We start from the raw sequence: 23,464 nt of genomic DNA on the forward strand, positions 1-23,464 counted from the left end.
ATAATAAGTAGAGCAACAAGCTGGCCTGATGCCCAGCTGGGAGCAGATAAGTTCACCTAAAAAGGACTTGGTGCTCCAAGTGCCAAAAACTGGAAAAAGGATTGGAAGAGGGAGGAAGATCTGAAATATGCCCATAGGCAATAATGAAGAAAGGGAATTCAGCCCCAAGTTGGGACCTTCTGCCCAGCCTCTGTCAGCTTGATGCCTCATTATCTTCTCCATCTTCCCTAACCTTAGCACATTAAATTAGGGAGCAGATGGAAAAAAGCAACTGAGAAAGCAAGGGACTATAGAAAAAGTTAGGAACTAGAAGGTTAGGAGGGGTCTAAAGTATTTAGTGTAGACCAGGTTCACTGGCTAGGATATGAAGGTTTGGGTGGACAGATACATACCTATAACTCTGTACTGAACACACAATATTATTATGTCATCCCCATCTTCAACTGTTCCCCATCATCCACTTAATCTCAGGCAAAGTTTTCACTACTCTCCTATCCTACCTTCATGCACCCTACACTCCAATCATCCTGAATTACTTTCGATTCTCCAAACATGCCACACTTCCAAGCCCTTGAACATACAGTATTGGTCCCCTGCTTGGTATGTCCCTCTCCCACTCCCTTACACAGAAAACTCCTACTGTTTCTTTATGACTCAGGTCAAATGCATCAACCTTTGCATGTCTTTTCTGATGCCCCAGTCAGCATCAGTCACTCTCTGTTACTTAACACAGTATTGGTTAAGAGTACAGCCTCTGAGGTCACAGAGACTTGAGTTTGAATCTTAGTGATGCAACTTAACTAGGTGTGCAACTATGGTAGCCAGCCTGCAAGATGGCCCAAGTGGTCCCTACCTCCTGACATTCACATCCTTGTTTAGTCCCTTCCCACATTGTATCAGGGTGGGTCTATGTGCCCAACAGAAATGATATGTCATTTGCGATTGGGTTATAAAAGACACTATGGCTTCCATTCTAGGTCTCTCTTTCTCTCTCTATTGGATTACTTGCTTTGGGGGAAGCCGGCTGCCATGTCAAACAACCCTGTGGAGAGACCCAAGTGGCAAGAAACTGAGGCTTGCCAACAACCACGTAAATGAGCTTGGATGCACATTCTCTAGCCTAGTACTTCCTTAGATGCCTGCAGCCCCAGCTAAGGCTCTGATTGCAGCCTTGTGAGAACCCCTATGCCAAAACTACCCAGCTAAACTGCTCCTAGATTCCTTAACCACAGAAACTGAGATAATACATGTTATCTCAGTACACAGTAATAGATAACCACAGAAACTGAGATAATACATGTTATCTTGTTACACAGTAATAGATAACTAATACACCTGAGAAGGAATGGCAACAGCCTAGAATTTATATTAAGAAAATTTGGGATCAAGTCTAGGCAATGGTGCTTAATAACAGAATAAACCTGGGCAAAGCATGTCCACAGCCTAAGTTTCCTTACTTGGAAAATGAGAAAACTGAGACTATAATAATATACTACAAACTAAATAGCATATCCTAAAAGAAGAGCATAAAATAATCAAGCTAGAAATAAAGTCTCTAGCAAAAAAAAAATCTGATCCCTAAGGTAATGAGGTTCAGAGATCCCATCTAAAATAAGCAGAGCCCAGCGCAGTGGCTCAATGGTTGAGCATCAACCTATGAACCAGGAGTTCTCTGTTCGATTCCCGATCAGGGCACATGCCCAGGTTACAGGCTTGATCCCCAGTAGGGGTCATGCAGGAGGCAGCTGATCAATGATTCTCTCTCATCACTGATGTTTCTATCTCTCTCTCCCTCTCCTTTCCTCTATGAAATCAATCTATATAATGAGAGAGAAATATGCTAATTAACCTCAGGGCTTAACGACCAACCGCTTAAGACCAGGAAGGTGGGGCAGTGAACTACAAGTGGACTGGAGAGCTACAGAAGGGGGCAGGGCAGCAAGCTTTGAGGGGGTGGATGGGGCGAGGGGAGCTACAGGAGGGCAGGGCAGCAGGCAGAAAGCTACAGGAGGGTGGCAGTGACCTATTGGCGCACAGATTCATGCGCAGGGCCAGGGCTACTAGTAAAAATATAAAAATAAATAAAATAAGCAGAAAACTCATCTGATAAATATTATTTTTTATTATTATTTTTAAAAATATATTTTATTGATTTTTTACAGAGAGGAAGAGAGAGGGATAGAGAGTTAGAAACATCGATGAGAGAGAAGCATCGATCGGCCACCTCCTGCACCCCCCCACTGGGGATGTGCCCGCAACCAAGGCACATGCCCTTGACCGGAATTGAACCTGGGACCCTTGAGTCCTCAGGCCGACGCTCTATCCACTGAGCCAAACCGGTTTCGGCATGATAAATATTATTTTTTTAAAAAGCTTTTCATCATCTTTGAATTGAAATAAAGGATCAGGTTAATTCTAAACACCCAAAATATATGAAACAAATGCAAATACAGCCTACTTACCTAAAAGTAAAATTTGTATCATTATTTCAGACCTAGGACACCAAAACTATATAGCTTGCAAGCAGTCTAAAAAGCTGGAGGTCTACTCTGTTCCAAGCAAAATTTTTTATATTCTCTAGATCACAGGCCTGGTATTAGAACGAAGTACACTGAGCCTCTTTTCTGCACACCAAACAGCTTTCTCTTGCTCAAAAAATGGAGGTACCAATTGTGTCTTCAGATGCTTTTTAAGGAATAAAGATAATATACATATATAGCATAGCAGTTCTTGGGCATTAAAGATGGGAAGACAGCCCTGGCCGAACTGCTCAGTTAGTTAGAGCATTGAACCTGTATACCAAGGTTGCAGGTTCAATTCCCGGTCAGGACTCATACAAGAATCAACCAATGATAAATATCAAAAAAGAAAAAAAGAAAGAATCCACCAATGAATGCATAAATAAGTGAAACAAATCAATGTTTTTTTCTCTCTCTCTCTCTTACTCTTTCCCTCTCTCTCTAAAATCAATGAATAAAACTCTTTTAGAAACAAAGCATTTCTCTCCCTCCCTCCCTCTCTCCCCCTTCCTCTTTCTCTCTAAAATCAATAAACAAAAATTGAAACAAAAATAAAGCAGAAACAGCAAAGGAGAAAGAAAGACTTAAGGCTTAAACTTTACTAAAGTATGATTTTCAATTGCCTCTAGCTATACTGGTTGTTAAGAATTGTGAGAGCCCTAGCCAGTTTGGCTGAGTGATTAAAGCATCGGCCCACAGATGGAAGGGTCTTGGATTTGATTCCAAGTCAAGGGCACGTACCTGGGTTGCAGATTCAAGCCTCGGCCTGGTCAGGGTGCGTTCGAGAGGCAACCAATCAATGTGTCTCTCTCACATCGATATGTGTCTGTCTGTCTCTCTGTCTCTCTGTCTTTCTCTCTCTCTCTCTCCTCCCTCCCTTCCATTTCTAAAAAAAAATTAATCCACAGATGAGGATTTACAAACAATAAAAAAATAATTGTGAGATACCATCAGATCTCCTCAGGAGGCAGGAATCTCCTAGCTGGACCACTATATACATAATCTGTCTAGTTAACACAGTTCTGGCCAGGCTGCTAGGACAATGTAAGCTGAAAAGGGACCAGAAGCTCGATCTCTCTGGCCTTTTTCTACCTCCTAACTGCTGCTATTCCATATCTTTGGATTAAAACAGCCACCCACGATCACTGCTTCAATGCATCAGCCCTATTCCTCATGCAATGTGCCTATAAGTGATAATGAAGATATGTGCAGAATCCAAATTGTGGTTATACTTCTTTCCCCTTCTGGAAAGATGTATATTATAAATCCAGGCCGTAAAATGCTCCCTGACACTTCTCCACACAAATTTGTTTTTCCTGAAGTATACACAGAAATTTTGTGACTACAAATGTCCTATCACTCAACTATAAAACAGATTTGCACACATTAAATAAACCACAGTCTCACTCATTTGTGGAATATAATGAAAAACATAAACTGGTGAACAAAAATAGATCCAGACACATAGAAGCATCGAACAGACCATCAAACCTCAGAGGGAGGGCAGGGGAGTGTGGGAGGGGGGATAAGAGATCAACCAAAGGATGTGTATGCATGCATATAAGCATAACCAATGGATACAGACAGTAGGGGGTGAGACCTGTTCTGGTGGGCAGTAGTGGGCTGGAAGAGGTCAATGGGGGGAAAAAGGAGACATATATAATACTTCCAACAATAAAGAATTTATTTTTAAAAAAACACAAAACCCATGGTACTTACACATAGAGATCCATGGGAAACTCCTTCATCATGTGTGTTACAATAAACTCTACCATCAGGTCTGAATAGGGAAAGGAGAAAAATTAAATCAATCAGAATTAAATTCATTCCTTGCCTTTGAGTTGGAAAAAAAACATCTGAGTACACCTTGTACTCATGCTGAGTGGCATCCACTAAGCACATCTTTATTCACATGAACTTAAATTTATTTTACATAAGGCACTTTTGCAACACTTTTCACCACCTGCCACTTGTAAAATAACAAGAAAATCAGTTCACTCTCCTACTTCCAGAAGGATGCCTTGACCTGCCAATAAATTCAGATTCAAGGGAGAGTTCGCTATTCAAGTTTTTCATACCATGGAACTAATACAAAAAGCCAGAGGAGAATCATATTCTGAGAACCCAGTGATGAGGTACTAGTAAGCAGAGAGGAAATTATGGATCACATCCATGTAACCAGAGACTCAGCTCTAAAGCAATGTCTATCTCATGTCACTATCACGCTCAGTTTGATAGATATTGACTGAAAAGGTCCATTAGGCTTTGGATCGATAGAAGTTTATTATAGAGTCGTAATCATTGTTTATAAAGTCAAGTAGATTTAGGAACTAGGGCTTAATATTCAAATGAAATGAGATTAAGAGTTCAGATCATTCCCCAAGGAAAATGCAGCATTCTAACAAAATTATCTAAGATATAACTCTGTCAGCCTCATCTCAGAGGAAGTTTTGCAGGCCTTGAACTTCAAGCCTCCTGGCCAGCTGACACATCAATTTGAACCAAGAAAGGGAGGGAAGAATTTGAAATCTTGATCAGGAATAAGATATTTTACAAATGTAAATCATGTCTCAAGCTTAGACTTAGTCATTTATCTCCTTAGAAATATCTTTTTCTTTGAACAAGAGCTCCTTTTAATTGAGCATTTTACTCATTGGAACTGCTTTACCAAACTCAACAAAAAATATGGTTTCTTAGGCCAGGGAAGAAACATAACTAATAAAAACTTCTCTGAGGAAGAAGTATATCAACCAGGATTTATGGCTCATCTTAATCATAAAAACCTGTCACTGACTCAGAAAATGCCAATTATGATGATACTCACCCAGGACTGCACATACTAAAGGACGGCAGGGAAGGTTCTTGTCCGCTGCCTTCTTCCTGTGTCGCATAGGCTTCAAACAAAAAAGAAATGCAATTAATAGGCATCTGAATTGACATCCAATGGCTCATCACCATGGGTTTCATGCCAATAACATCACTACTACAGAGATGCTATCTTTTCTAGTGGTGGGGGTGGGGCGGGGCAGGGAGGACGCAAATGCTACTCACTTATCAATGCAAGCCTATGGTAAAAACACAATTCACAGCAAAATAACAGCCCAAAGGGTACTGGAGCATACTACACAATGGGAAAGCTGTTGTTTTTTACTTTGATTTTACAAGTGACATTACTAACAATAAAAAGAGGTATACTAATATTTCTCATTGATAAAATAATAAAGAGGGGAAAAAAAGGGGCCGAAACCGGTTTGGCTCAGTGGAGAGAGCGTCGGCCTGCGGACTGAGTGGTCCCGGGTTCGATTCCGGTCAAGGGCATGTGTCTTGGTTGCGGGCACATCCCCAGTGGGAGGTGTGCAGGAGGCAGCTGATGGATGTTTCTCTATCATCGATGTTTCTAGCTCTCTATCCCTCTCTCTTCCTCTCTGTAAAAAATCAATAAAATATATTTAAGAAAAAAAAAAAAGAAAAAAAAGGGGACAAAGTGACTGTGTAAAGGCAGCAACAGAGGCAGTTACAAAAAAACAAAAATAGCCCAGCCAGTGTGGCTCAGTGGTTAAGCATCGACCTATGAAACAGGAGTTCATGGTTCGATTCCTGGTCAAAGCACATGCCCAGGTTTCGGGCTAAATGCCCATAGGGGGCATGCAGGAGGCAGCTGATCAGTGATTCTCATCATTGATGTTTCTGTTTCTCCCTTTTCCTTCCTCTCTCTGAAACTAATAAAAACATATCTTTTTAAAAAAGGATTTTTTTAAAGTAAGTTTCAGATATAAAACTCTATGTAATATTTTTTAATATACCTCCAAGTTTTAGGAAATTTCCTGATCCTTCATATTCTATTTCCCTCACTACTTAGATGAATAAACAAAGCAGCATTTAGTCTTAACTAACCAAAGATCATACTACATTTTGGAAAACAAAGGTCTTAGGACCATCTCCTTGTTAAAATCTATGTTACTGATACATTCTAATACTACTACCATGGGTAATAATCCATCCTCTCTGGAGTAAGAAACAGCGCCATGACACACACACAAATCCCGACAACAGGCATGGGCTTGTTGAGTAAGTCAAGCAAGAGCCCTTTAGCACAACATTCCACCCACATTTGTTGTAAGTAGGATCAAGTTCATCCACCCCAATCCTGCCAACACAAAAATAAATTTCCTCTAAGAAAAAACAAGAAGCAAAAAGTCATACCTACCATTTTATGTAAGTTTACTCGAAAATTCATGTTGTCATCATGCAAAAATGCATTGGCATACTGATCCTAATAAAAATAAAAATATAGAGACAAAGTAAGGAATGAGAGCCATACTCCAGTTTGTAATCTATCACACTTCCTACAAATCCTTGGTCTTTATTTACTACTTTCAAGGACCAATTGGAGAGCTAACAGGATGAACCTAGAGCCTTTATGTCAAACCCTACTTAAGCCATGAGATTTTACTATGGAGTAATTCTCAGTATGTCTCTAACTGGCCCAAAAACTCTAAGCAAATTACACACAATAAAAATTAAGGCACAGGGACTTGAAGCAAATGCTGAGAGGAATCTGTTTTCCTATTCTCTCTTCCTTCCCATCTGCCCAAGGAGCCTACTCTGTTTGTGACAGCTTGAAGGTCTCCATAGGGGCTGCAGGATGCATGTGCAGGCTCCACAGGAGGATCTACAGTTGAGAAGAAAGGTCTGCAGTCCACTGGGAACAGGTTTGGCATAGCAGAAGAAAACTGCTACACAGGCAGCATGGCAGCAGGCAAGACCCTGTCTATCTCTGGCTTCACCAAAGACTGATGGGAAATCAAAAACATCTCACCATGGATCAGTAATAAACATCTCTTGGCCCTTTCCCAACACCTTAGCTGAAGATCTGACATGCCTATAGACTAATTACTAAGAACAGTTACAATTTGTGAAAAGCAACTCCTTTAAAGATTTTCTTAGAGTCTAGCCAGCGTGGTTCAGTGGTTGAGCATCAACCTATGAACTAGGAGGTCACAGTTGTTTTTTGTTTGTTTGTGGGTTGTTGTTTTTTTTTTATATAGCAAAGATGGAGATTTATTGAAGAACAAGTACAGACTCCCACATAGGGAGGGGGAAGAGTCCCCAAGGAGGTCACAGTTTTGTTCCCAATCAGGGCACATGATCTTTTGGGCTTGATCCTCCATGGGGATTGTGCAGAAGGCAGCTGATCAATGATTCTCATCATTGATGGTTCTATCTCTCTCTCCCTCTCCCTTCCTCTCTGAAGTCAATAAAAATATTTTAAAAGATATTTTCTTAGAAAGATTTTTGAAAAGCAATTACATCCGGCCCACTGCTAACCAGCAGCTCTTCTATAACAAGCTATCCCTAACCTAGTCAAAAGAAGGTCATCTTTTCACAGAGAACATAAAAAGGGAAAGAATGAGCGAGATCTCTCTCTATTCCACATAGACCAACTTTAATGTTTTAATGAAGGGGGAGGTTGAAACTATAAATTTAGCTCTAAAATTGACTCTAGTTCTGCCATACCTGTGTTGCCACCAAGATCCAGGGTGAGTTCAGGACTATTAGTAATTAACCAAGCAAAAGTACCTCCTTACAAAGCAAAAGCATCTCTTCTTTAACTCCTCAGATTCTTGTTCACGAAACTGCATTCAGCCCAACTTCACTCACTTTCCAATTGCCTTCTTTGGCTTTTCTCTCCACCTCGCCCCACACAGAAACCTGAGCTCCTTTTTTCATTTTGTGAAGTGGAAAAGACCCAATCTGAGCAGCTTCAAAGGGGCAGGATTGTTTTTTCTAAAGAGGGTTAGGTCTCTCAAACTATTAAGAGCTAGAATCTGCCCTGGTCTGTTGTTCAATGGTTAGAGCGTCAGCACTCAGACTAAAGGATCAAGGGTTCAATTCCCAGTCAAGGGCATGTACTTTGGTTCCAGGTTCAATCCCTGGCCCTGGTCAGGATGCGAGCAGGCGGCAAACAATCGATGTGTCTGTTTCACATTGATATTTCTCTCTCTCTCCTACCCCTTCCACTCTCTCTTAAAAAAAAAAAAATAGTAATAAGAGCTAGAATCTTCCAAGTTCTCAATTACAGCATGTCTTAATTCATTAATTCATGCAGTAAATATTAATTGAGCCTCTACTATGTGCCAGACACTGAGACTAGACTGGTGAGGGAGACATAATACCTGCTATCAGAGCTTACATTCTAGCAGGAGGAGACAGACAATAAAAAAGGGGCATATTTTCTCTCCCAAGCTTTAGGACCCTAAAAGTCAGAAACTGGGTGAGAAAGGCAGAAAAAGATAGCACTCTGTAAGAAATGAGCTAATACCAGAAGATGGATGAAACCTACCTCTGCAATACATGTGAGGATAATCAGGCAGAGTTTGCCACTATGAAGCCGGTGCTCATCTGTAAAATAAAAATAAAACCCTTCTAAGTCATCCATACCATGTTTCTATTATAAGAGAATAAAAATGTGTATCATCAAAAAGAACATTCATTCTTTCTTTCCCCACAAAAATTCATGAATTCATGAATCAAGGTTCTACTAGAATAATTCTTGCTTTTCTTCTAGGCAAAAGAATTCCCCCAGAAGATTATTTTTCTTAAATATTCTTGGTAGTCTGATAGACAGCTAACTACCTTCTGAGAGCCATCTAATTACTGTAATGGTTCTACTGTCATGGCCCAATTAATGGCCATGTCCTTTGCTTTCATATCAGCCCTTTGCTTCTCAATACAGGTCCATTCCCTTTCCAACACTTCCTCATCCACTAGCCATTAGCAACACCATCTATACCCACCTAACTATTCATAGCAAATTGGCAGTAGAATCAGAAAGAAACTAATTGGAGATCAGGGTCAAGCCCATGCTTCTCCTTGCACTGTCCACATTATTTACAAACAGGAAAGCTGTGAACTGGATCATTTTTCTTCCTGCCAAAGTCATTCACTCTATATACTTACTTAGTACCTACTATACAGCAGGCAGTGCACTGGGCACTGAACAAAACAAAGGACCCCAGTCTCCCAGAACTCACATTCTAGTTATTAAAAAGAGAAGAAAACAACCTTGAGAGTAGGGCTCTAAGCCCACATTCAGGACCAAGCAAGAGCTACTCCATCCCCTCCAATTACCAGAACCATCAAAGCTTATTTACTTTCAAGGATCTTTGTGGGTGAGGGGGTGAAATGAAGGTAAGAAGAGGTGTACACCAAATTATCCAGAATAGACAAATGGCTTATAATGTTTCAGATTAGCTCTGACAGGACACAGATTGAAGTTCATTCTGGAGAGGAGATCTATTAACAGATTACAGTGCTATAGAAAAATGAGCTAACAGTACTTACCCTAACATTAACCTGCTACTTCCTCAAAGATGGAATCTATCAACTAAAACCTGACAATTAAAAAGCATAATGGAGGTTATAGTCCAGAAATACATTTACCTCTCCTCAGAGATAGGCAGTGCAAAGAGTCATGATGACAATCCCCAGCTGACATTCCCCACAGCTTACATCAGAGCCCCCAGGCAGGGAAAGAGAAGTGCCTCTGCCATGCAAATCTAGATTCATGACACTCTTCTACCTCTACCTCTGGCCACTGAGTTTCTCTGGCATTATTCTCCCTTCCCCCAAAATGTGATGAGCAACTCCCATAAGAAAGCCTACAGCTACTTCTCCGCTTTTAAAAATAATGTTTCTGAATGCAAAAATAAGGCATATTTGAAAATGAACATTTTTTTAATTCAGAAGAGGACAATAAAAACTAAGCTTAATCATACCACCCAGATGTCATATCTGTTAAGATTTTGGTGAATCAACTTGCAGTCCATGTATAGATAGATATACATGTATTTTTAAATATTTTTGCCTAATGTCTATTTTTAAGATTAAGCAGGTTCTCCTTTAAAGTGACAATACTCAAGTCAGAAGAACCTCAGGGGGAAAAAAGACTTTGAAAGAAGAGCCAAATCAAGGGAGAGATAAACACAAAATTCTGGAGAATTGAGAGGAAAGGAATAACTGAGAGGAAAGGAGACACACAGGTAGCTTCAATGTCATTAATAATTGCTTAAGTTGGGTGGTAGGTTCACATATGTTCACTTGATTATTATACATTATAATGTATGCTATTTATTATACTTATTATAAACTTTATAACAATATGCATATATATTAAAAGTATATGTATTTATATCTATAATAATAAAAGCGTAATATGCTAATTAGACCAGATATCCTTCCAGACATCCCTCCGGACGACCTTCCAGATGAAGCCGGGACTGTGTGGGAAGCCCGGGTCCCGGGTGCCAGAGGGAAGCCAGTGCCAGCAGTCAGGGGAAGGAAGGCCTGCTCTTGCATGAATTTCGTGCATCGGGCCTCTAGTATATACATAAAATGATAGATAATGAAGAAAAAAAGAGATAATTCCCAGAAAGGGTGGGGGCAGGGGAAGCAGAGCCAAGAATAAATGGCTTCTATGCTCCCCAAAACAATGAGATTTCTTTAGCAAGGGCATACAGGACAGGAGCTTAAGAGACAGGAAGAAAGCCAGTCCAATGAAGCCACACAGGAGCCGTTTTTTAATTTAATGCTTCATCATACCTAACCTTGCACCTTGCCATATTTAGGCTGCTTGTTGGCAAAGACCTAATCCAGCCTGTGTTTACAGAAACAGCCTGAGGCAAACCATAGTGCAATTAATCTGCCCTCAATTTTGCCTTCCATTTTATGGATGGCAAAATGACCAGGACAAAGAGGTTTATATAATCATTAAAGCTAAAAATGAGTTCCCAGGGCCTCAATTCACTGTGTTATATCAAGCAAAGCTAAAAGATCATTTTCAGGGTCACATCTATAGTTTCTCTTTGCTGCAATATGTTGAGAGAAAGAAAAAGGTTACCCCTTCCCATAAAGGAGAAGCAATGGCCTCCGGAAACACTGATACACCAGAGTTGTCTTATCCTTGCCTGGCTGATCTCACTTGCCAAGTCCCAAAGGTTCACCATCTCTGCAGCTCCCAATGGACTGCCTTATGTTAGGAGTTTGTGATATGGGCTTCTAGCATCTCTCTTGAAAGAGCACACTCACAAGGCATAACAGAAGAAAAAGTCTACGTTTATAAGGCAGAAATCTCCAAGAGCTAATGCAGTATGTATGAGTGTAACAAGATTTAGATTCTGCCCACCCAGCTTCCTTATAACTCTGGCAATTTATTTCCCTTATTTATCTTTTAGTTTTCTAGTTCTTTCTACCAATGCTTCCTTCTAACTCCAAAAGCCACCATATCCTGGTCTTCCTCTCTTACGCTGCTTTTCGGCTCCATTCTGGAATTCCTGAAACCTGCCCAGCCCACCTGGCAAATACTTAATGCCTAAGGGATCTTAAACTACCTCACAAAGCATTAGTCTCTCCTCATGGAGAGTAGAGTGACAAAAGCAATAGTATTTTAGCAATTTTGTTTCTACAATGGAACTGGATTTTTTGTTATCTGGGAATCTGAAGCTTATCCATAGACCATAATTTAAGAACCCAAAACAAATTTCAACTACTGAGTAGAGAGAACAGTTGGTGTCTAAAATAGGATTTAAAGATTCTTACAAGAAAGGCTAATTTTAAAAAAGAATATAAGGAGTTTAATTCCAAAAGAATTTCACTTTGCTAGTTAACCATTACTAGAATGTTTTCTTTTATTTTTCTTAATAAATCTTTACTGTTCAGATTATTACAATTGTTCCTTTTTCCCCCACATAGCTCCCCTCCACCCGGTTCCCACCCCATCCTCTGCCCTTACCCGCCCCCCCACTGTCCTCATCCATAGGTGTACGATTTTTGTCCAGTCTCTTCCCACACCCCCCACACCCCTTTACCCCCAAGAATTGTCAGTCCACTCCTTTTCTATGCCCCTGATTCTATTATATTCACCAGTTTATTCTGTTCCTCAGATTTTTAAATCACTTTTTAGATTCACTTGTTGATAGATATGTATTTGTTCATAATTTTTATCTTTACCTTTTTCTTCTTCTTCCTCTTCTTAAAGAATACCTTTCAGCATTTCATATAATACTGATTTGGTGGTGATGAACTCCTTTAGCTTTTTCTTATCTGTGAAGCTCTTTATCTGACCTTCAATTCTGAATGATAGCTTTGCTGGGTAGAGTAATCTTGGTTGTAGGTTCTTGCTATTCATCACTTTGAATATTTCTTGCCACTCCCTTCTGGCCTGCATAGTTTCTGTTGAGAAATCAGCTGACAATCGTATGGGTGCTCCCTTGTAGGTAACTAACTGTTTTTCTCTTGCTGCTTTTAATATTCTTTGTCTTTTGCTCTTGGCATTTTAATTATGATGTGTCTTAGTGTGGTCCTCTTTAGATTCCTTTTTTTGGGGGTTCTCTGCGCTTCCTGGACTTGGAAGTCTATTTCTTTCGCCAGGTGGGGGAAGTTTTCGGTCATTATTTCTTCAAATAGGTTTTCAGTATCTTGCGCTCTCTCTCTCTTCTTCTAGCACCCGCATAATTTGGATGTTGGTATGCTTGAAGTTGTCCCAGAGGCTCCTTATACTACCTTCAAATTTTTGGAGTCTTTTTTTCTTTTTGCTTTTCCAGTTGGGTGTTTTTTACTTCTTTGTATTTCAAATCTTTGACTTGATTCTTGTGATCCTCTAGTCTGCTGTTGGATCTCTGTATATTATTTTTTATTTCAGTCAGTGTATGCTTAATTTCTAGTTGGTCCTTTTTCATATCCACAAGGGTCTCACTCAATTTATCGGCGGTTTCTAGGAAATTCTTGAAAAATCTTATAACCCTGGTTTTGAACTCTATATCCAGTCTTTTGTTTTCCTCCATTTCTTTCATTTGTGACCTGTTTCTTTGTCTCCGCATTTTGGCTGCTTCCCTGTGTTGAGAGTGGCTTTGTGTGCTAGGTTACCTGAAGTGGACACTCTTGGTGCACCCCTTTGTGGGCTGTGTGCAGTCTTGTTGTAGTTAAGTCTTGATTGTTGTTGGTATCACTGAGAGGAATTGACTTCCAGGCCAATTGGCTGTGAGGATCAGCTGTGTCTATGCTGGGAAAACTTCTGTGCTGGGGACACCCTTATGAGACAAGACTTGCAAAAGCCTTTGTGCTCAGCTTGGATGGGGTAGAGTCTCAGGGCAGAGCAGACAGCAATGGCTTCCCATCAGCCCTGCCATAAGAGGCCCCTGTGTCTCAGTGTCCCGCGGTAATCACTGCAAGCACCTCTGAGAGAAAGCCGCCCTCGAGTTTCACCCACTACCACAGAGTCCAGTTTCTCCCTAAATGAGTCTGGGGCCCCAGAGTCTCACCCAGAACTGGAGTTCAGAGCCGTCGGGAGCTTTGGTCTCCCTCCTGCAGTTGCCAGCCCTCTCCACGTGCGCGCGTCTTGGTACATCTGCCTTCCACAGTTCCTCTGAGTCTCAGTGTGCTTTTCTCTTTCCTGACAGTCCAGTTTCTCCCCATATGAGTCTGGGTCCCCAGAGTCTTGCCCGGAACTGGAGTTAAGAGCTGTCGGGAGCTTTTGTCTCCCTCCTGGTTGAGAAAGCCAGCCGTGTACTCAGTTGCCAGCCCTCTCTGTGCACGTGCCTCAGTACCTCTGCCTTCTGCAGCTCCTCTTAGTCTCAGTGTGCTTTTCTCTTTTAGTTGTAGAATTTCCACTCAGCCAGCCTTCCTGTGGTTCTGGATGATGTCCGTTTTGTCTTTTAGTTGTAGTTTTGAAATTGTTGTGTGAGGCAGCAGTTCAGGTGTTTACCTATGCCGCCATCTTGGTTTTCTCCCTAGAATGTTTTATTTTTAACAAATACTATTCAAATTACTTTTGTAATTAGGGAAAAAATATCTTTGTAAATGGGAGAAGCCCACTGGATCAACCAGTAGGTACTAAATAAAATGCTAGTTAAAATATTCATTAAAATGCTATGTGTGGCCCGGGATGTGTGGCTCAGTGATTGAGCATCAACCTATGAACCAGGAGGTGGTGGTTCCATTACCATTTGGGGCACCATGCTCAAGGTTTTGTTTTGTTTTTTTAATATATTTCTTTATTGATTTCAGAGAAGAAGGGAGAGGGAGAGAGAGAAAGAAACATCAATGATGAAAGAGAATCATTGATTGGCTGCCTCCTGCATACCCCCTACTGGGGATCAAGCCCACAACCCAGGCATGTGCCCTTGGCCAGAATCAAACCTGGGACCCTTCAGTCTGCAGGCTGACGCTCTATCCACTGAGCCAAGCCAGCTAGGGCCATGCTCAAGGTTTTGGGCTCGATCCCCAGCGGAGGGCATGCAGGAGGCAGCCAATCATTGACTCTCATCATTGATGTTTCTCTCTCTCTATCCCTCTCCCTTCCTCTCTGAAATCAATAAAATAAAAATTTTTTAAATACTATGTGTGGCTAAGAAACTAGCAGTTATGAAAAACATTTTTGGGACAACTTGGAAAAACTAAATATCAACTGAATATTACATGATATTAGAGAATTATTGTTGATTTTATTAGCTATAATAATGGATATCTTGGAAAAGTCTTTAATTTTGAGATACATGCCAAAGTACTTAAGGTGTGAAGTAGAATGATGTCTACAACTTACCTTAAAATGATTCAGCCAAAATAATAACAACACACAAATAAATTTAGAGACAAACCAAATATGGCAAAATGTTAATGGGTACATGAGTGATCATTGTATGATCCCTTCAACTTACTCTGTTTATTGAAATTTTTTCACTTTAAAAAATTAGAGGAAAGGTACTATCTAAAAGGTTTATTTCCAGAGAATTCTACTTATATAAGGTACCTAGAGTAGTCAATTCATAAAGACAGAAAGTAGAATGGTGGGTGGGGAGGGAGGTGAATGGAGGTGGAAGAGGGCATAGAGGGGATAAATGGTGATGGAAAATAAATAAAATTAAATAAATAAACATAATAAATAAATACATAAATAAATAAATAAAAGATGGGAACTGAGTTCCTGATCAGTAAGGCAAAAAAAAAAAAAAAAAAGAGAGAGAGAGAGATTGAAATGGTGGGCTGGGAAAAGGAGAGAATATAGAGAATGCGGAGTTACTGTTTAATAGGTACAGAGTTTTAGTTTTGCAAGATGAAAAGAGTTCAGAAGATGGTGGTGATGGCTGCACAACAATGTAAATGTACTTAATGCCACTAAATTGTACAGTTTTGAGTGGTGGGTTTTATGTTATGTATATTTTAGCACAATAAAAAAATAATAGAAATAAATAAAAATTGTGAACACAGATATATCTAGTATAAAGAAAAAAAATGAGTTAAAAACACACAAAACTGAGATACATACTGAATGGAATTTGCCAGGTTCCTCCCAATCCTTTTTCACCCCTAGCCCAAAGATTCTACTACCCTACCACCAATTAAAAGATCATACAAAAACCATAAACAGAAAGAACAGGAACCCAAACAGAAACTAAAACTTTCCCATCACCCATTTTTCTCCCAATTTCCACTCTGCATTTCTGGATGGGTACTGACACTTGTATTTTAAGTGTTAAGGAACATAGTCCCTCTGGATCTCACCTCTTCCTACTGTACTCTGTGCAACAGTCCTCTAATTCTCACCACAAGCTGGTGCATTCAATTCTTGTCCTCAAAAGGGAATTCCCTGAAGTATGCTAATCCCCCCACTTCCCACACAAAAGAGTTTGCATCTACTTACCAAAATCTGCTAAGAAGACTTGCTAGTTTTCGTACAGACCTTTTTTTTTTTTCTGTTCTATTTTGTAGCACTCCCCCTCCAGCTCCAGGTTTTCCTAACACCACCTAACTGCCATCTGGCAGTGAGAAATCACTGTTTTCCAGTAATCAGGACCATCACCCTGTACAGGAGGCCCCAATAGTTCATCTGTGGAAGCTTCAAAATATTAATGCTGCTCCTTGATTCTAGCTAAGAATTCTGCCACACCTCCTGCTTTCTGAGCCCCCAAAGCAGCATGGCGTCCTTACCTTTGGTGTCCTGCATGACAATGGAGCTATATTTTAAGAAGGTTATCAGTAGATTACTGGTCTGTACATCTGCATCCAGTGGGAGTTCCACAGAACTTATAACTGCAATAAAACAATGAAATGCAGTTAGCCTATATTACTTAACACTTCTACCTCTGTAGCTAATTTGCCAGCAGACAAAGAAATCACTAAATAAGCTTTTTTTTTTGCAACAGAGAGACCAAGTGCTTATCATAAAACCTTTATCTTCCTAGGCCCCAGGAGTCCTTCCTACTTCCAAGATTAAACCCAATGCTCTTCTCTCCTATCTAGGAGGGCCAGTCTCTAGGAACAGTGCTTTTATCCCAACATTCTAAGAAGGGTATTTTTTTCAGTTACAGTTTACATTCAATATCATTTTGTATTAATTTCAGGTATACAGCACAGTGTTTAGACGATCACATACTTTTCAAAGTATTTCCCCCAATATTTCCAGTACTAAAAAGGGTATTTTGATTCCACTTCTAACTCCAAATAACCCAAAAAGATTCAGGGTCCTTCTTAAAGTCACTTTGATTTGTCCTAAGGGTAAGACCTGTACTGAATATAAATGAGTTTTGCTTTGATGACTCTCCTGCTTAAAATAAATGACAATTCTTTCTTAATAAGGAGAAATCTTGCTCAATTTTGAGAATAAGCCTTTCAGTTGGAAATACCAAGATGGAAGGTAGAACTACATTCAAATGATATTCCTTAGTCCCTTACCCCCAGTGAAAGGGAGCCTAAAAGGAAATACCAGAAAACAGGAGGACATTATTATTTGAGACAGCCTGGGAACTGACTTTTATACACCCAGCTGCTTGCTGTTTCCTAAAGAAACTACTCCTCCACATTCTCTAAGCCACAGTCCCAATGACCAGTGAAGGACCAGACCAGGGCTGACCCGCACTGAACAATCTTATGTAAATTCCCCAAGTTTCTAGGACTTTAAATTAGACTTAGACATTTTGTTAAGTGCTTTTACACTAAGACATAATACATAAGCAAAAGGAAGCTCATAATGGCCCAGACAAGCTAGAGAATCTATAGCTTTCTGCTGTATTTCCATCCATGAAGACTCAACTGAGCTTGGGATATTATTCATAATATGTATTCATACTATAATGGATCCCTCTGGAGTTATTATGACATATGCATAGAATGTTTATTAACAATGGGAAATATTTGCATATTATCAATCCATAATACAGAGCAAGCACAGCAAAAAGCCTCATGAGAAAAAATTAGCATGCCTCACCCATGGCTGTTTTCCTACAGTTCAGCCCCCAAGAACTAATAAAAGACAAATATAGCCCTAGCCGGTTTGACTTAGTGGATAGAGTGTCAGCCTGTGGACTGAAGGGTCCCGGGTTCGATTCCAGTCAAGGGCACATGCCTGGTTATGGGCTCAATCCCCAGGCGGCCAATCAATGATTCTCTCTCATCATTGATGTTTCTATCTCCCTCTCCCTTACTCTCTGAAATCAATAGAAATATATATATTTTTAAAAGACAAATATATTTTTATGTTGAAACTAGAGGCCAGGTGCACGAAATTCATGCACGGGGGTGGGGGGGGGTGTCCCTCAGCCCAGCCTGCACCCTCTCACAATCTGGGACTGCTGGCTCCTAACAGCTCGGCTGCCTGCCTGACTGCCCCTAACCGCTTCTGCCTGCCAGCCTGATCACCTCCTAACTGCTCCCTTGCTGGCCAGATAGCCCCCAGCTGCCCTCCCTTGCTGGCCCAACTGCCCCCAACTGCCCTTCCCTGCTGGCCTGATCACCCTGGTGGAAGCTGTGCAGAGCAGCAGCGGGGACACCCCTCCCCCCCGCCCCAGCAGGGCTGAGGGAACTCTGGGGAAGCCGCGAGGAGCAGCAGCTGGGACCCGCCCTCTAGCAGGGCTGAGGGAACCCTGGCGGCAGGTGCACGGAGTTGCCACTGGACCTCCCGCGCCCCCCACATGGCCACAGGAACTGCGGCAGCAGGCGTGCGGAGCAGTCGGCCTCGCCTGCTGTGCACGCTGCCATCTTGTGACGGTGTTATGGCGTGAGGGTTAATTTGCATATTACCTCTTTATTATATCGGATACTAAAAGGTCTTAATTCATGCTACAGGTAAATGACCTGAAACTGTCATTTCAAACTACTGTAGCCTATTTTAAAGCTCAGAGCCCATAATCATTCTTTTCTCCAATACATCTAATTGGTAGGTAGGACTTTTTTCCCCATCCACTCACAGCAATAACTGGAAAACTATCTATATATGTAAAAGCCAAGTGACTGGAATGCCAGAACGACTGGAACGACCGGTTGCTATGATACACACTGTGGCAGCCAACCAGCCTGATCAGGGCCCCAATCGGCCCCCCAAACCTCCCGCAGCCCCTCCCCCCGTCCAGCCCAGCCCCCAATCAGCCCCCGCTACCCTGATCGGAAGCAGGGATGGCCAGGCAACCTCTCACAGCCCCCCCACCAGCCTGACCCCTAATAAGCCGCTCCATCGGGACAGAGCCGGCCAATCTCCCACAGCCCCTCCCCACCGCCGGCCTGGCCCTGATCAGCCCCATCAGCATGGACCAGCCGGACCCCACCCGTGCATGAATTCATGCACCAGGCCTCTAGTCTTATATAATATGTAGAAATATAAAAGTATATGTATTTTTACTTTATCAGACAGTCCTCTTTTGCCAAGGCTGAGTTGTCAAATGTCAAGTCTGAGCTGAGAACAAATGTTACAGCTAAACTGTTGACTTTGAGTGATATACCTTTAAATATAACTGGGTTACTGAACACCATTATAATTAAAAACCAAAACCTAAAAACAAGTTTATAATATTTAGGACCCCTACAGAAAAGAAATGAATTAGGAGGAAAAAAGAATAAAAATAGCCCTAGCCAGTTTGACTCAATGAATAGAGCATCAGCCCGCAGTTTGAAGAGTCCCAGGTACGATTCCAGTCAAGGGCACATACCAGTTGCAGCTTGATCCCCAGCCCTGATCCTGGTGAGGGCGCATGGAGGAGGCAACCAATCAATGTGTCTCTCTCACATCGATATTTCTGTCTCTCCCCCTCCTTTTCACTCTCTATAAAAATCAATAGAAAAATATCCCCAGGTGAGGATTAACAACAACAAAAAGAACAAAATAGAAGAGAGAGAATAAAATCCCTCACAAATTAAAATCTCCTTCCTAAGGAAATTATTCCTTGATCTCTGTCTTCATAATTCTTTCTAGCAGCCTTTGTCAAGGGAGACAGTCATTTGAAAGTGGGCTGACTCCATCTTCCCACTAGAAAAAATAAAAAGCTCACTAGTTGTAGGTAAGTAAGCACAAATCCTGCCATTGCATAATCAAGTGTGTGGGTGGAAGTGCTCACAATGAACAGTTTGAAAGGCAGTTCTCTGAAGCATCCAAAGCCCAACATCACATGGAACTCAGATATGTGTGTGTGTGTGTGTGTGTGTGTGTGTGTGTGTCCATGGTAACCAGGCAGGCTTTATCCTTAAAGAGAAAGAACAGTATTTCCATTGGATTATTCAGTGACCTGAATAAGCAGAGACAATTAGGCAATCCTCACTACTTGTTCCTTCTCATTAAAATATTTTGGAATTTGTCTTTCAATTTTAAACAGATCCAATTTGCTACCATAGACCTGAATATCAACAGCACCTCCTTGTCATGCTTCTGCATGAATACTGCTTTATTACCTTGAAATGCTACTGCTACCAGTCCAATATGAAAATTTAAACGCGAGAAAGCAGATCAAAGGAGGTCTTTCACATAGAGACAATAGGGAGGCACAAAAAAAGGATCAAAGTTAGATTTCCTGTATTTCATTTCTTTAAAATGTATTTTTGATTTTAGAGAGAAAGGAAGGGAGAGGAGAGAGAGATAGAAACATCAATGTTGAGAGGGAATCATCAATAGGCTGTCTCCTGCATGTCCTACACTGGGGATCAAGCCCAAACCCTGGGCATGTGCCCTGACAGGAAATCGAACCGTGACCTCCTGGTTCATGGGTTGATGCTCAACCACTGAGCCACACCTGTCAGGCTGATTTCCTGTATTTCTTTATCCAAAATGAGGTCAACATTTGAGGCAAAACATCAAGTATTAACAAAGATTATTTTTTGGTTAAGGTAGTCCATCAAACACACTCAGCTTACAGTAAAACTAACTCAGGTAATACACAGTTTATTGTACAAAATTCATAATTTCTTTTCTGTTACCTTTTTCTTAAGTTATAACCATAAGATTTATACAGTGGAAGGTGGGGTTTTTTTTATTTTTTAGGGGGAGAAGTCTTAAATACCCACCAAACTCCCATCAAATCTAATAATTTTCTAAGGGGGAGTGGCAAACAAACACATAACAGTGAGTAAATCCCAGGTTCACTCTCTCATTCATTTATTCAACAAATATTTACTAAGTAATAACCATGCCAGGCACTATGCTGAGCAGAAAGTAGTGATAAAAATATACATGGTTCCCTGCCCTGATTCATGTCTTGGTTCTTAATTGCAACTCTCACTAACCTTAGGCAAATCATTTATTTCTCTGGCCTCAATTCCATCATTTGTCAAATAGTAACATAAGATAACATTACTATTTTACATTTATGTCAGCGAGATATTCATAACATATCTCATCTGAGTCTCACAAGTACACTGAGAGTTTGGCAAGGCAGGCATCACTGACCTCTGAGGTCCTTTTAAGATCTAGCACTTCATGCTGAAACCGGTTTGGCTCAGTGGATAGAGCGTCGGCCTGCGGACTCAAGGGTCCCAGGTTCGATTCCGGTCAAGGGCATGTACCTTGGTTGCGGGCACATCCCCAGTGGGGAGTGTGCAAGAGGCAGCTGATCGATGTTTCTAACTCTCTATCCCTCTCTCTTCCTCTCTGTAAAAAAATCAATAAAATATATATTTTAAAAAAAAAAGAAAAAAGATCTAGCACTTCATGACTCAATGATTCCCTGAGGAGGACATGCTGGAATTATGTAGCTTCTTACACAGAGAAAAGTACTTAACTATCTTTCCCAAAGTTTTCTTTGGAGCTTAAGGAGTCCTTCTGAAGGGCAGTATTTTTCAGACAATTTCTTAAGTGAAACAATAGACAACTGTGTTATTTGTTCAACACAACTATGCTCACCTTGAAAGATTCAAAACTATATTAATCAAGAAAACAAAAGAGGCTGTGGGCTTACCATCAGATGAGGGCGGGGTGGTACCAAGTGGTGTGACTGGGGTTGTTGGAGCGGGACTGACAGGGGTTGTCACCAAGCCTATCTCTGGATGACTCTGAAAAAGAACACTGATGGGTAAGGAGAGAGAAAATCCAATTCCGAGTATCCTCTGATTAATATCCTTTCTGGTATCCCTGGCCTCAGAGTCAGCTCACTAAGGGGGGACTGCTTCAACATTTAGTTCCCATGACTACCTGATTACTGTTGATGCTTGCTAAACACTAACAAGCTCTGTGGGCTAGTTCTTTCTAAGCAACCAAGATCTCATTATATAAGCTTTTCTGTAGAATCATACAAATAAAAAACTGGACTAAACAAATACACAGGATTATTCTACAAAAAAATGGGGGAGGCATTTGCAGTCCTATTTGAACCTGTAAAAGACTACTCTCATCAGATCAACCTCATTTACAGATTATTCTGATGACCACATAGTTGATAATAAATGCAGGTAAGCCAAGAGGATAACAGGTACTATAAAAAGAGCTATGCAGATGATATTCTTCCTGTTCCACAACAAATTAAGAGTGTGTGGGATGGGGAGGTAAAGACACAGGGTAGACATACACTGGGGACCAAAACAGATGGCTCCTCTGTCCCTGACCTTCTTAGCCACCCCTGCCACATCAGCTCTTCAGAATTAAAATGAGTGGAAGCCATTCAGTCCTCCTCCCCAACAGCTTTACCAACCCTTTACTTCCTTTAAAATCAGTTAGTTACAGAATTCAGAAAGCAAAGGAACAGAGTAAGAATAGTAAGAAAAATAAATAAAGTCTCATGTTATCAGTTGTGAAAAATTATGTGTCCTACTAAGCAGACCCCAAACCAGCACACTGCTTTTTAAGCATGGCTTATTTTTGTTAAACTCAATCAGGGGATCCCATACACATCTGCCCTTTGAGAAAAAAATATAAGCAAATCTTCCTTTAAAAGAAACCTAAGCCTTTTAGGTTTAGTGTTGCTCAGTGGTTGAGCATTGACCTATGAACCAGGAGGTCATAGTTCACGCTGATTCAATCCCCAGTATGGTGCATGTGGGAGGTGGCCTATTGATGACTCTCATGTGTTGTTTCTGTCTCTCTCTCTCCCTCTCCCTTCCTTTCTGAAATCAATAAAAATATATTTTAGAAATATGTATTAGGTTTCTTTTATTTTTACATATATATGTATGTATATATATACATATATATTTAATTTTTTTAATATATTTTATTGATTTTTTACAGAGAGGAAGGGAGAGGGTAAAGAGCTAGAAACATCGAGGAGAGAGAAACATTGACCAGCTGCCTCCTGCACACGCCCCACCGGGGATGTGCCCGCAACCAAGGCACATGCCCCTGACCGGAATCGAACCTGGGACCCCTCAGTCCACAGTCCGACGCTCTATCCACTGAGCCAAACCAGTCAGAGCTATATATTTAATTTTACAGCTAAACCAGGTTGCAGGCTCGATCCCCAGTAGGGGGTTACAGGAGGCAGCCAATCAATGTTATGCACTCACATCAGTGTTTCTCTCTCTTTCCTTCTCTCTTCCTCTCTCTCTAAAAACCAATAAACTGGGAGTGGGTGGGAAGAGATTAACCAATGAACTTATATGCTTATATGCATAACCCATGTACACAGACAATAGTGGGATAAAGGACTGGGGGCAATGGGGGCAGGCCAGAAGGGGTCAATGGGGAAAAAGGGGGACATGTG

General features: G+C 41.0%; 1 protein-coding gene across 1 annotated transcript in view; it reads right to left on the reverse strand.

Annotated features, from left to right (window-relative positions):
* Positions 1-23,464, reverse strand: part of ARMH3 (armadillo like helical domain containing 3) — a 157,707-nt gene that overhangs the window by 93,100 nt on the left and 41,143 nt on the right. The window contains exons 14-19 of the mRNA XM_008144221.3: positions 21,728-21,821; positions 16,503-16,604; positions 8,863-8,921; positions 6,727-6,792; positions 5,344-5,413; positions 4,239-4,299 (exon numbers count right to left, since the gene is read on the reverse strand). Coding sequence (XP_008142443.1) covers positions 4,239-4,299; positions 5,344-5,413; positions 6,727-6,792; positions 8,863-8,921; positions 16,503-16,604; positions 21,728-21,821 — 452 coding nt within the window. The remainder of the gene's footprint in view (positions 1-4,238; positions 4,300-5,343; positions 5,414-6,726; positions 6,793-8,862; positions 8,922-16,502; positions 16,605-21,727; positions 21,822-23,464) is intronic.

The sequence above is a fragment of the Eptesicus fuscus genome, chromosome 17, assembly GCF_027574615.1.
Source record: "Eptesicus fuscus isolate TK198812 chromosome 17, DD_ASM_mEF_20220401, whole genome shotgun sequence".
Lineage (NCBI taxonomy): Eukaryota > Metazoa > Chordata > Mammalia > Chiroptera > Vespertilionidae > Eptesicus > Eptesicus fuscus.